At 50.3% G+C, this 14,106-nt stretch overlaps 1 protein-coding gene across 3 annotated transcripts in view; it reads right to left on the bottom strand.

Annotated features, from left to right (window-relative positions):
• Positions 1–3,409: 3,409 nt before the first annotated feature.
• The window catches only part of SCNN1A (sodium channel epithelial 1 subunit alpha), a 32,456-nt gene continuing 21,759 nt past the window's right edge, over positions 3,410–14,106 (bottom strand). For all 3 annotated transcript variants that reach the window (XM_012455926.3, XM_064377515.1, XM_012455927.3), the window contains 9 exons: positions 11,593–11,696; positions 11,094–11,257; positions 10,556–10,654; positions 10,271–10,388; positions 5,502–5,580; positions 5,334–5,391; positions 5,126–5,181; positions 4,903–4,978; positions 3,410–4,437 (listed from right to left, as the gene is read on the bottom strand). In XM_012455926.3, coding sequence (XP_012311349.2) covers positions 4,057–4,437; positions 4,903–4,978; positions 5,126–5,181; positions 5,334–5,391; positions 5,502–5,580; positions 10,271–10,388; positions 10,556–10,654; positions 11,094–11,257; positions 11,593–11,696 — 1,135 coding nt within the window. In that variant the 3' untranslated portion in view covers positions 3,410–4,056. The remainder of the gene's footprint in view (positions 4,438–4,902; positions 4,979–5,125; positions 5,182–5,333; positions 5,392–5,501; positions 5,581–10,270; positions 10,389–10,555; positions 10,655–11,093; positions 11,258–11,592; positions 11,697–14,106) is intronic.

Genomic DNA, 14,106 nt, shown 5'->3' with positions numbered 1-14,106 from the left:
CTTCACTCCACCCCGTCGTCCAGCTTCTGGAGAACGGTAGGGTTGAAGCTGGACTCAGAGAGGAAGCAGCTCACCACCATCATGAAGGGAGACCCCAGGGACAGTAGAAGCAAACCCAAAGCAGAGTTCTTGAAGAAGCAGGGGCCTTAGAATCAAGTGCGAGTTTCCAATATGAAGCAGCGAGTACTTCAGTCTGCTCTTCTAAAAACCGGGAAACATGCTGGTACCCTTCACAGAGCTGGCTTGATGCTTAAATCAAGCATGTGACGTGTTTAGCAAGTGTTTGCCATATATTAAGCATTCAATGAGTGATGGCATGATGGCAATTAATTTTTCTTTGAAACAGGGGCTTGCTCTGTTACCCAGGCTAAAGTGCAACGGTGCAATCATAGTTCACCTAACCTAGAACTCCTGGCCTCAAGCTAGACTCCCACCTCAGCCTTCTGAGGGGCTAAGACTGTGCCCAGCTAGTTGTGTTAATGATTAATAACAACTTCAGAAAGATAAGTGATACAGGCGAGTGTGGTGTGGGAGAGGGCTGCAAAAAAAAAAAAAAAAAAAAAAAAGACTTCAATGTCCCATTTTTAATGCTACAAGGTATTTCTAATAGTCTAAAAGTACCAAAGCCATGACACATAGCCTGGCACAAACGCAGAATATTTCTCAATGTTTAGGATGAATGCTTATTTAGTCATTAACTTTACAACATTGACACATGTGGTATTAAATTGTTCAATAAAATGTTGTTTAGAAAAAAGAAAAGACAGTGAGAAGTGGGTGGATCTAGGAATATGAAAAACTGGCACGTTTCGTGGAGGAGGTGAGAATGAGACCATCATCCCTCCAGGGGTAGAAAAAAATCATGATCAGAGGAGATGCAGAAACAGGAGAGGGGCAGACGAGGAAGGACAGAATCAGCTGTTAGGGTTTGTAGAACAAAGGATGAAGAAAACAGCTACTGATAGCAGTGACCTTCCTCCCCCATCACGAAACACACACACACACACAGGCACATGCTTAACCCAAAGGGTCACTGGACTCCAAGTGCAGGTGACATGGGTTCTTGCCCCAGCCTTGCCATTTAGACTGCATGTGTCACAGCGTGGCAGGGTGAGTCAGAAAGGGACCTGGGTTCATGGCTGGTTCTGTAAGAATTATGAACCTTAGCAAGTCACTTCACTTACTAAGCCTGATAAGGAAAATAAGTCAACTTAAACCCTTTTATTGCTAACAGCCTGATTCCAACTCCTAACCCCAGGGTCCAGGAGTAACCCACAGACAAGAGAAGATAAGGAGACAGCTCGGGGGAAAAAAGCAGGAGGCGGGAGAGGCAGGATCCTGGGAGAGATGACTATAGTCATCTGTGATACACCTGGCTGTGTCTGGCAGGTCCTCCTGCATCAGCCAGAGGTGAGGGCGCTGGGGACCAGGCGGGCCAAGACTGAGGCTGAGGTGGCAGACAAGGGCAGTCTGTGCCTGAGGGCTCTGACGGAGGAGACTGCTGAGGCAACACCGTTTCCCCTTCGTCAGCTCAAAGCTAGGAAAGGGAAGTCAGCAGTCGTCACACCGTTTCAGGTCATGACACTGCCTACCTTCCTACCCGTCACCAGCTCCTTCTCCTCTTTCCCCGAGTCCCTTTCTCCTTTGGCTCCTCAGAACAGGGAGACTGTAATTAAGATGAATAAGACTAGGCTGGGCGTGGTGGCTCATGCCTGTAATCCCAGAACTTTGGGAGGCTAAGGCAGGCGGATCACGAGGTCAGGTGTTGGAGACCAGTCTGACCAACATGGTGAGACCCCATCTCTACTAAAAATTTTTTTTTAAAAAAATAGCCAGGTGTGGTGGTGTGCACCTGTAATCCCAGTTTCTCAGGAGGCTGAGGCAGGAGAATCGCTTGAACCTGGGAGGCGGAGGTTGCAGTGAGCCAAGATCGCGCCATTGCACTCCAGCCTGGGCTACAGAGTGAGACTCTGTCTCAGAAAAAGAAAGAAAGAAAAGAAAATATGAAGAAGACTAAGGTAGCAGGGACAGAATCCCCAAAGATGGTGAGAAAGGGCTGCTTCTGGATTTCATTTCATGCTGGAGTTGGGGAGAAACCAGGATCAGAGAGCTGGGGTTCCACTCACACATCCTTCAGCCCCTCCCAGGACCGCAGTCTCTCCTTTACTAAAGCTGGGAAGGTTCCCGGTGCCCCTCTCTGCAATCATGTATGAATAAGACCGTATAAGGCTTTGCAGTTCCAGGAGAAAACGGCCTGAGCCTCATCATCCTCCACCACCACCAGGTGGCTGATGGGAGGTGGGCAGATGAGGGTTCATTGTCGCCAGGTGGTGAGTGAGACTCAGCAAATGGAGTCAGGGTGGGTGGTGGGGGGAAGTGTTAGTGATGATGGTGACTACAGCAGAGAAGGAAAAGGAGGTTCAGACACTGGACAGGGCAAGTCTCCCCAAACACTGTCAAGTAGGTCCCCTGAGGGGGCGGCACCATGTCTTCCCCCTTCCACCCTAACATGGCCACGGGCACATAGCAGCAACGCCCATGGAGGAATTCACCAGAACATTTGTCCCTCTTAAGACCCCATGAAGAATGGTCACTTCCATGGTGCAGCCAAGGAGCATGGGAGTCTATACCTTCCCCCAACCCTGGGACCACCCAGAAGCTTGAGCGGTGACTTGTATCCACTCCCTGCCCCCTTCATGGTGCCCCATCCAGCTCTCCAGACATTCCTTTATGCAACAAACATTTATTGAGCACCTGCCTACTTGCTCCAAGCAGGATGATGGGCTAGACGTGGAGCATATGTAAATGGGCAAGATTCAGTCCCTGACCACAAGGCCCTGACAGTCTGTTGGGGAGGCAGACACAAATGCACAAGTCTGACACAACAGCAGCACTCCAGCAGATGACACGACGTGCTATAGAAGCCCAGGAGAAGGGGCAGCGATCAATTCTGGGAAAGACAAGATGGGGCGGAAGCCTTCACAAAAGTAATGGTGTCTGAGCAGGGTTCTGAGGGATGCATAGGAGTTCTCTGGCAGATGGTTGGGGAAGCTTTCAGGCTGAGGAAATACCCTGAGCAGACTTGAGATATGAAAGACACAGGGCAGAGATGCCAGGGCATGGCTCTGTGAGGGCATGGATATGAGGCTAGAGGAGCCCTGGGGCCGCCTTTACTACAAGGGTCTGCTCCAGCCCTCGCCTGGGGAGTCAGGGAAGGAGAACTGCCTAATAACAAAGGGGGCTTTTGGGCGGGGTTTCCCACCCAAGTTCAAGAGGAGGAGCATACATCTGTGTCACTGGAGAGCAGTGTGGCCAGGCCAATTGGGGGCTGGCTTTAGCCGTCTCTGGGCAGGACACCCGTGCATGCCCATGTGCACCCTTGGTTGTGTTTTGTTCTGGTCATCAGTCATTTCTTTCTTTTTTTTTTTTTTGAGTCAGAGTTTTGCTCTTGTTACCCAGGCTGGAGTGCAATGGCGCGATCTCGGCTCACCGCAACCTCCGCCTCCTGGGTTCAGGCAATTCTCCTGCCTCAGCCTCCTGAGTAGCTGGGATTACAGGTACGCACCACCGTGCCCAGCTAATTTTTTGTATTTTTAATAGAGACGGGGTTTCACCATGTTGACCAGGATGGTCTCGATCTCTTGACCTCGTGATCCACCCGCCTCGGCCTCCCAAAGTGCTGGGATTACAGGCTTGAGCCACCGCGCCCGGCCTGTGCCATCAGTCATTTCTTAGGGAAGTTCCTTGTCAAAGCTCCAAGTTTGGCTTGGCTGATTCAAGGGAAAAGGAGACTTGTCCGCAGTTGAGTGGGGAAACCAGAGTGCTCAGAGGCAGTTCCAAGGGGCACGAAGCCGGAGCCAAGGCATTTCTGAGCAGCTTCATTGGCCACTGTTCTTGGAGCAACTTCCTGAACCCCTTACCCATCTCCTTCCCCTCCACACATCAAAGACAGTTTGGGCGGCTCTGAGTGGAAACCTTGCACATCCTTCAGTCCTGCCAAGGCCAGCCCCTCCCACCAGGGGAGCATCTGCCTTGGTGGGAGGAACCTCTCCTCTCTCAGGGTCCCCCCAGAGGACAGGCAGAGGAGCTGGCCCCTGTGGTGCCTCCTGGAGATGGGCAGGGACCCAGGGTGGCATAGGCAGGGGGAGGGGCTGTCAAGGCTGGGGAGGGAGCAAGGCCCGGCTGGGACAAGGACAGAGACGTGGGGTGGGGGCAGAAGTGGGAGGGGAGGGAGGATGCCGGGGTGGAGGCCACCTCCTGAGCACCCCTGCCCCCTCGGCCTGGAGACCAGTATCGGCTTCGGAACCTTCGGAGCAGCATGAGGCACGTGATGACCAGCAGGTCAAAGATGAGCTCGGCCATCTCCACCACAGACAGCACCGAGGAGCCGAACCACAGGCTCCACTGGCTGCCCAGGTTGGACAGGAGGGTGACCATCTGCGAGAGGAGAGGCACACTGATGAGGGGGCAGAGGGCTCTGGGCGGGCTCTGGCAGAGGAGCCCCCATCCCTCCTCACCAAGCTGTTTCCCTTCATCCCTGAGGACGCCTGAGCCTCGCAGCAGCCCCCTGGGCTCCTTGTCTCTGCTCCTGGCCGGTGTCACCCAGAGAAAACTGAGAACTGGCCCCACAGTCAGGGGCAGCTGCAATGGGGACATGGCTCGAGCACCTTCCCCCCAGCATCTGGCATGCCTGTCCCTCCCACCACCCCCAGAGACATTATGCCCTGGCTGAGCTCCTTCGTTCAACCCTCCCAAACTCCCCCTGACCCTCTTCTTTGGTCCCCTGCCTCGGAGACCCAGAGCCTTCTGACCCCACAGAGACAACCTTTTGGTTTGCCCTGACAGCTGCCCTGCTAAGACAGACCCTCAGAGCATCACAGGTTCCATCCAGGCAGGACCCACCGTGACAGAGGGAGACTCGGAATTGGTTTTGTAGTTCAGCTCTTTGAAGAAGATGTTGACTTTGGCCACTCCATTCCTTAGGTGCGGGTCAGAGGGCGGGAAGAAATGGCAGAGGATGAACTTCCTGGACCTTCGTCTAATCAGCCATATCGACCCCTCTTCCTAGGTCTATTTTCCCTCCCAAAGATCCCTTTCCTGTGGCTGGGACCAGGGCAGGACTGACCTCTTGTTGTTGATGGTGTAATTGTTCTGCCGGGATAGCATCTGGAAGACCCATTCCTAGGAAAGAATGGGGTGTCATCAAGGTCATCCTGTACTCTTCAGGCTTACAGGGATAGGGTTGTGTCAAACACACTCATACATATACCCAGAGAAGGCCACAGCATTACATGGGCACACACATCCCCCCCCATCCCTTCCCCACACTCTACCTGGGATGTCACCGAGGGCCATCGTGAGTAACCAGCAGAGAGCTCGTAGCTGGTCACACTGGGGATGGAAAAAGGTGCTCAGTGTTGGGGGCAGAGCTCTCCCACTCAAAGGTTTGGCTGGGTAACCTGTATCGTACCCAACCTGTACCCTCGGCAAGGGACACTCACCTGCATGGCTTCCGGCACTTGGTGAAACAGCCCAGGTGGTCCGAGGAAAAGTCAGCCTGGAGCTTATAGTAGCAGTAGCCTGTGGGTACAGAGAAATGCCTGTTTTCCTAGGGCACCTCAACTTCCTCCACCCCACACCCAAGAGGTCTCCCCAGATCTCTGAGTATCCACTTTACAAGAGCATTAGTTAGCATTACAATGACGCCTTATGAGTAGCAGTACCAAGGAGTGTTTTATGACTGTCAGTACCAGGAAGTGTTTTTAAGAAATTAAGCTAGCTGGGCATGGTGGTTCATGCCTGTAATCCCAGCACTGTGGGAGGCCAAGGTGGGTGGATCACCTGAGGTCAGGAGTTTGAGACCAACTTGGCCAACAGGGTGAAACCCTGTCTCTACTAAAAATACAAAAATTAGCTGGGTGTGTGTGGTGGTGCGCGCCTGTACTCCCAGCTATTCAGGAGGCTGAGACAGAGAATTGCTTGAACCTAGGAGGCAAAGGTTGCAGTGAGCCGAGATTACACCATTGCACTCCATCCTGGGCAACAAGAGCGAAACTCTGTCTCAAAAAAAAAAAAAGAAGAAGAAGAAGTAATTAAGCTAGGCCAGGGACAGTGGTTCAGCACTTTGGGAGGCTGAGGTGGGAGGGTCATTTGAGCCCAGGAGTTGCAAGTGAGCTACGATTGTGCCTTTGCATTCCAACCCTGGCAACAGAGTGAGACCTTTTCTCTAAAAAATAAAATAAAAATTAATAAAGAAAGAAAATAAGCTAAGTCTGGGGAAAAACAAAACAGGATATGCGAGTGTAAGGAAATATAAGCTATGGATAAAAACTTAAAAGCCATAAAGAAAAATGGGAACAATCATTGTATGAGAATAAGGGAATTCAACCACAGTGAGACACCACTTCACGCCCACTAAGATGTATATTATTTAAAAAAAGACAATAAACCAGGCATGGTGGCTCACGCCTGTAATCCCAGTACTTTGGCAGGCCAAGGCGGGTGGATCACCTGAGGTCAGGAGTTCAAGACCAGCCTGGCCAACAGGGTAAAACCCTGTCTACTAAAAATACAAAAATTAGTTGGGCATGGTGGCGCACATCTGTAGTCCCAGCTCCTGGGGAGGCTGAGGCAGGAGAATCACTTGAACCCAGGAGGCAGAGGTTGCAGTGAGCCGAGATTATATCACTGCACTCCAGCCTGGGCAACAGAGTGAGACTGTCTCAAAAGAAATAAAATTAAAATTAAGAAAGACAAATAACAAGAACTGGCAGGATGTGGAGAAACTGGAACCCTCTTACACTGCTGCTAGGAATGTACAATGGTGAGGTCGCTTTGGAAAATAGCCTGGCAGCTCCTCAAAAAGGTTAAACATAGATTACCATATGACCCAGCAATTCCACTCCTAGGTATATAGCCAAGAACATGGAAAACATGTGTCCACACAAAAACTTGTACACAAATGCTCACAGCAGCATTATTCACAATAAACAAAAAGTGGAAGCAACACAAATGTCCACTAACTGATAAATGGGTAAACAAAGTGTGGTCTATCCATACAAGGGAGTTTTGTTATTCAGCTATACAAAGGAATGAAGCACTGCTGTTGCTACAATACAGACGAACATTGAAAATATTACGCTAAGTGAAATAAGTTAGACACGAAGATCACACGTTCTAAGATTCTATCTATATGAAAGATTCAGAATAAGGCCAGTCGCGGTGGCTCACTCCTGTAATCTCAGCACTTTGGGAGGCCGAGGTGGGCAGATCATGAGGTCGAGACCAGCCTGGTCAACACAGTGAAACCCAGTCTCTACTAAAAATAGAAAAATTAACCAAGTGTGGTAGCAGGCGCCTGTAATCCCAGCTACTTGGGAGGCTGAGGCAGGAGAATCACTTGAACCTGGGAGGTGGAGGCTGCAGTGAGCTGAGACCATGCCATTGTACTCCTGGGTGACAGAGTGAGATTCTGTCTCAAAAAAAAAAAAAAAAAAAAGGGCTGAGTGTGGTGGCTCATGCCTGTAATCCCAGAACTTTGGGAAGCTGAGGTGGGCGGATCATGAGGTCAGGAGTTCAAGACAAGCCTGGTCAATATGGTGAAATCCCTCTCTACTAAAAAATACAAAAATTATCTGGGCGTGATGGCAGGCACCTGTAGTCCCAGCTACTTGGGAGGCTGAGGCAGGAGAATTGCTGGAACCCAGTAGTTGGAGGTTGCAGTGAGCCGAGATCGCGCCATTGCACTCCAGCCTAGGCAACAGAATGAGACTTCATCTCAAAAAGAAAGAAAGAAAGAAAGATTCAGAACAGAATAGTCAAATCCATAGAGAAAGAAAGAATTGTGATTGCCCTCGGGCTGGCAGTGGTGAAGGAGGGGAGGGAATCTTGGGAAATGCTAATGAGTAAAAAGATTATTTATTTATGTTTTTGAAACAGGGTCTCACTCCATCACCCAGGCTGGAATGCAGTGGCCTGATCATGGCTCACTGCAGCCTCGACCTCCTGGGCTCAGATGATTCTCTCAGCCTCCCAAGTTGCTGGGACTACAGGTACGTACCACCATGCCCAGCTAATTTTTGTATTTTTAGTAAAGACAGGGTTTCACCATGTTGCCCAGGCTGTGTCAAACTCCCGGGCTCAAATGATCTGCCCACCTTGGCCTCTCAAAGTGCTGGGATTACAGGCACGAGCCACCGTGCCCGGCCTGAGCGAGTACAAGGTCTCTTTTGGGCACACACTAAAAATATTCCAAAATGGATTATGGTGATGATTGAGCAACTCTGGGACGGTACTTTAAACCTAAAACTAAAAACTAAAATTTTACTAAAATAAAGTTGTACACGTTAAATGAGTGAATTGTATGGGATAAAAATTATCTCAATAAAGCTGTTACCAAAAAATAAAATAAAATAATGGAACTGTAGATTATCCTCCTCCCCCATTTCTCAAATTCTAAGTAATGTTATTTTGTCACTATTGCTACTTTTAGTTCCTCAGTCCAAAGTCCTTCTTCATTTTTGACCCAAATCCCTACCAGGGCTGGAGATCTTTAGGAAGAAGGAGAGGCAGCTGGCCCTCCTCTCCAGGGAAGTAAGCACTAGGAAATGAACAGAGTGTGCTTTCAGCCTCACTTCCTCTCTCATCCTCACGACTCCTCAGCAATCAATATTCTTATTTTTCATTTACAGATGTGCAAACCCACAACATAGAAATAATTATTTGAGGGCAGGGAGGAATGATGGGTGATGTCCCCTCTGTCCTGGTCCTGCATACCCTGGGATGTGTCACATCCTCCCTCTGGACCTCAGTTTGCTCATGTGAGAAAGGAGGTGAGGCCAGATGGCCTTTGGGTTTCCCCCAGTTCTGATGTACTACGGTCCTCTAAGGTCAGGGAGACAGGAACCAGGAGGCCACAACTGGAAAGTCCAGGCAGAAGAAAACTGCGGAGCCAGCCCAGGAAAGAAGCGGAACAGTCGCCACAGGAGCGAGGCAGGGATGGAAGCGGATGCTGAACAATCCACTGCCTTTGAGGGCCTCTGTGTCTCCAGTGCCCGCTAACATGTCACCTCCCTCGATGGCCCTCAGCCCACTCTGTGGGACAGCTGGGCCCAGCAGAGCCCTGGGAGGAGGAACCGCAGGGGGAACGGGCCAGGTGTGCCAGGGAAGAGCACACACTCCAGAAATAAAAACCCTTGGAGCTTCCGTATTTTCTTTTTGTTCCTTCTCTCAGCTTCCTGGCACAGAGCTTCCCTGCCAAACAACTCAGCTGTAGTCGAAAGGAAAGAGATTTGCTACTCCTATACCAGGATAAGGAGGAGATTCCAAGGTGCTCCAAGCTTTGATTGTGCCCTTGTTCAGGTTAAAAATATATATATCTTAAATAAGCAGGTCCAATACATGTATTTGATTTTTGTTTTTGTTTTTGAGACGGAGTCTCACTCTGTCGCCCAGGTTGGAGTGCAGTGGCTCAATCTCAGCTCACTGCCACCTCTGTTCCCGAGTTTAAGCAATTTTCTATCTCAGCCTGCCGAGTAGCTGGGATTACAGGCATGTGCCACCACGTCTGGCTAATTTTTTGTATTTTTAGTACAGATGGGGTTTCACCATCTTGGCAAGGCTGATCTTGAACTCCTGCCTTGTGATCCACAGCCTCGGCCTCCCAAAGTGCTGGGATTACAGGCGTGAGTCACCACGCCAGGCCCTCATGTATTTGATTTATAAATTACATACCTCTACTATTGAATGGATACAGTATGTCCATTCTAAAGCACGTAAGATGGAAAATGTGAAGGCATGAGGCAGACCCATGTAACTTCTAATATTTTCTTCCTGAGCCCCAAGGAAGTGTTGTGTACCCCACCAGTGCCTCCAGAGCCTGCCCGGCCAAGCACCCTGGGCACTGAGCAGGGAAGCTGTTGGCAGAGTGTGCACTGAAACCTTAGCAGTCAGTGAAGAAGTGCTGGAGATTTTCTCACCTGCTCTTCCTTCCTTCTGCTGCAGGTTATTTTTAAATGGAGCAATTCCTTGACAAATGCACAAAGGCCAAAACAGAGAGACTGCAACACTGAGAGGGAGGAACAGAGATAGAAGAGGGAGACGACGGGAGAGGGAAACTGACAGAGGCAGAGACTAAAGGCTGAAAAACGAGGGTGAGGGAGGATTCCTCCCGGCAAGTGGGAGTCATTCCACAAACAAACTGCACTAAGAGGAAGGAATGCCTTGGTGAGTGCTGCGCTCAGTGGGGCAGGGCAGGGGCTCCTTTTCTCACCCCAGGAACTGTGCTTCTTGTAGTCACAGTACTCCACGTTCTGGGGCCGTGGATAGAAGATGTAGGCACAGCCACACACTTTGATCATGCTCTCCTGGAAGCAGGAGTGAATACACACCTGGAAGGGAGGAGAGGGAGAGGAGAGGGGTTCGGGCTTGATCTCAGCAGTTCTCTGCACAGAGCCTTCATCTTCTTTCCACCCGCCCCCACACACACACTCCCATTCAGCTTTGCAGGACGGACCAGGGCAGGCCTGGGGTGGCTGCCACAGAGGCTGGGCCTCACCTGCTGTGTGTACTTCGAACGGAAAATGTTCTTGACAGGGACATCACTGCCATTCTTGGTGCAGTCACCATAATCCCCCCCAAGTCTGTCCAGGGCTTCCTATGAACGCACATACACCAAGAGATCAGAGGACAGAGCAAGTGCCTCTCGGTTCTGTCTTCTCTCAGTCCCAGGTTGTACCTCACACCTGCCAGTCCCTCCTACCTGCCTCACCCTCTCAATACATGCCTCTAGCCACCTCCATGCCCACCCAGGGCCCATTTCAAGGCCACTGGGCCCAGAGCATTCCCAGAAATCCTAAGCATGCCTTGAACGCCTTCTCAGCCCTTGTCCCCCAGGGTCCACCCTGCAGGACCTACTTCCCAGTGCTAGCCCCTCTGCCCCTCATTCCTTCTCCTGAAGACCTCCACATGCTCAAGCTCCACCCCACATGCTCTCCCTCCCCAGCCTTCTAGCTGGTAAGCCCACCCCCCATACCTTCCCCCCGCCCCTCTGCAATCTGGGCTTTCCTCCTAGGCCTCCCCGTCAGCATCCTTGCCTTCCTCATGCTGATGGAGGTCTCCACGCCAGGCCGCAAGTTAAAGCCACCATCATCCATAAAGGCAGGTTCATCCTGCCCGTGCACCATTACCCGGGCCCCAGTCACTGTGGACAGCAGGGGAATGAAGTCATTCTGCTCTGTGCGCAGCATCAGGGACAGACCTAGGGGTGCAGAGAGAGCAGAGTTGGTAGGGGCGGGAATCCTGGAGAAGAGGTAGACGATGGAAATCCTCCCTGGCCCAATCTCTAACGCAGCAAGAAGAGCAAGCTCAGGAAGACCCGCAATGGGACCTGGCAACCCCTGAGCTGGATTCTGGAGGCAGGAGGAAGGCCTGGGACAGGATTCCTCTCATGCCTGGAATGGACTATGTGGCACCTATTGGGGAGAGAGAGCAGAGAGGACCCCTCCCCGCAGCTTTAGGAGTGAGCTCAAGGTGAGTACACGTGAGTGTGGCTGAGGCAGAGGGCGGCCACGGAGCAAGCGGGGAGTCGCTCACCATTGTTGATTCCAGGCATGGAAGACATCCAGAGGTTGGAGTTGTTCTTGTCATTGAAAGTATAGCAGTTTCCATACATTGGGTGGTGGAAGTGAGAGTAATTCCTTATCAAGAAAGAGAGAGTAGGGTCAGAGAGGAAAGCGTACGTGGTCCATGGAGCAGGAAGATGAGGCAGAGAGAAATCGCCACTTCCTTAAACTCCTACCGGACTTGCGCCTTTCAGAGCCATGTTTCCTGATCACCTACTACGTGCTGGCATAATGCTGAGAGATTTACTCACACTCCCTCAGTCACTCCAACCAACAGCCTGTGACAGCCTCATCCTCACATCACACAGGAGGAAGCTAAGGCTCAGAGAGCTCAAACAGCTGGCCCAAGGTCACACAGTGATGACGAGCCTGGGGTTCACACCCAGGTCATATACCTTCTAACCCAGGCTCCTCTCACCAGGCCATCCAAGCTCACTGGCCTTGACTTCCCTGCTGCCTTGTGACTTCTCTCTTGTTGCACTATAAAGATTCTTGCAGTGTCCCTAACTGTTCATGTGTCTAAATGTTAGTTTCCCATGAATCATGAGCTCCTTGAGGACAGGAGCCACATCTCATTCATCTCTGTGTCATCTCTGCATTAGTTGCTTAGTTCCTGTCATCTAGGAGACAGAGGAGATGATTAATAGTTGTTGAGTGAGGAATGAATGAATGAATGAAATGGAGAAGTGGAGGGGAGCTAGGTAGTTGTTGAGTGAGAAATGAATAAATGAATGAATGAAATGGAGAGGTGGAGGGGACCTAGACAGTTGAGTGAGAAATGAATGAATGAATGAATGAAATGGAGAGGTGGACGGAAGCAGGGTTAAAGGAGAGAGTATGACCAGTGATGAGCACGGAGCTGGGGGGAGGAAGATAAGTTCCCAGGGCAAGAATGAGACCAAGTATTTCCTGGAGGCTTTTGCATCAGCATGTCTGAGAATGGGGGGTCCAAAAGTCATCTGTGACAGGTGTGGGGACAGAGAGAAAGCAATCACAGAGGCAACACTGCTGTGGTAGGAATGCAATTTCACAGCAAATCACAGGTTCCAGAACAGGGAGGCTGTGTGGGTTGTAGCACAGCACATGTGCCACACGGTACAGAGAGAATCTGTGTTCTGCTACCCTGCCATCTTGGCATCTTGGAGCTAGCGATGGGAGCAGGGCAAAGAGGGAGTGGGGACTTTGGCTGGTGAGAGGCAGAGAAGGAATGAAGAGAAGAGGGAGAAGAGGCTGGCCAGAGATAAGGAGTGGGGCTCTGGTTGTAAAGCCTTGAGCAAGTCATTGTTTCTAAGCTTATTCTCCTCTTCTGCAAAATGACGAGATTGGAACTAGATGACCTGGGATATTCCATGGGCCTTGAAGAATAAAGGCACAGAGGCATGACATACCAGTGCACATTCTAGGATGTGCTGGGAAGTCAGCACTTCCAGAGCCCAGGCTGGATGCAAGGAAGGAATGAAGGAGAGGCTACAGAAGTGGCCAGTCCTGAAGGCTGGTGAGCCCTGCACACACAGAGAGGGGACAAGCACAGTGTGATGGGTGCCGCCCCCACAGAAAGCATGCACAGGTTGGATGAGCAGGTAAGGTGGAACAACAGGGATGGGTTTCAAACATAGAACTTCGTTTAAAAAAAAAAAGCAGGGGGTGGGGCCTGGTGGCTTATGCCTATAATCCTAACACTTTGGGAGGCCAAGGCAGGCGGATCAGTTGAAGTCAGAAATTCGAGACCAGTCTAGCCAACATGGTGAAACCCTGTCTCTACCAAAAATACAAAAATTAGCCAGTCGTGATGGCGGGCACCTGTAGTCTCAGCTACTTGGGAGGCTGAGGCAGAAGAATCGCTTGAACTCGGGAGGCGGAGGTTGCAGTGAGCTGAGATTGCACCACTGCACTCCACAGCGAGACTCTGTCTCAAACAAAAAGTAAGAGGTGAAGTGAGATCTATAACACAATACCATTTATGTTAATTAAATACACATTTTGCAAAAACTCACAGAGATACACACTAAGCACATTAATATAGTGGCCTATGAGAAGCAGTATAATGTGATGGTTAAGAGCACAGACTCCAGAATTAAATTCCTGGTATTTGAATCCCGGGGCTCTAACAAATATTAGATGTGGGGCCAAACAAGTTACTTCATCTCTCTGCACTTCAGTTTCCTCAGCTGTAAAATGGGGATAACAAAAATATCAACTTCACAGGGGTGTTATGAGCATTGAATTATGCTGAGAATGGTGTTTAGGCTTAGTAAGAACTGTATTAGCTCACTATTACGATTACAGGGATTCATTAAGATGGCTAAAGTCAAAGAAACAGACAACTACATGGGGAGGATGTAGAGAATTTAGAATCTTCATACATTGCTATTAGGAATGTTAAATGGTGCAGCCATTTGGAAAAGGCTAGCAGTTCCTCAAAATGTTAAATATAGAGTTGCCCTATGACCCAGCAGTTCCACTTGTAGGTAAACACCCAAGAGAA

The sequence above is a fragment of the Aotus nancymaae genome, unplaced genomic scaffold (assembly GCF_030222135.1).
Source record: "Aotus nancymaae isolate 86718 unplaced genomic scaffold, 86718_ANA_hifiasm-v0.15.2.pri h1tg000016l, whole genome shotgun sequence".
NCBI classification, from domain to species: Eukaryota; Metazoa; Chordata; class Mammalia; order Primates; family Aotidae; genus Aotus; species Aotus nancymaae.
This window is presented reverse-complemented; position numbering and strand designations above follow the sequence as displayed.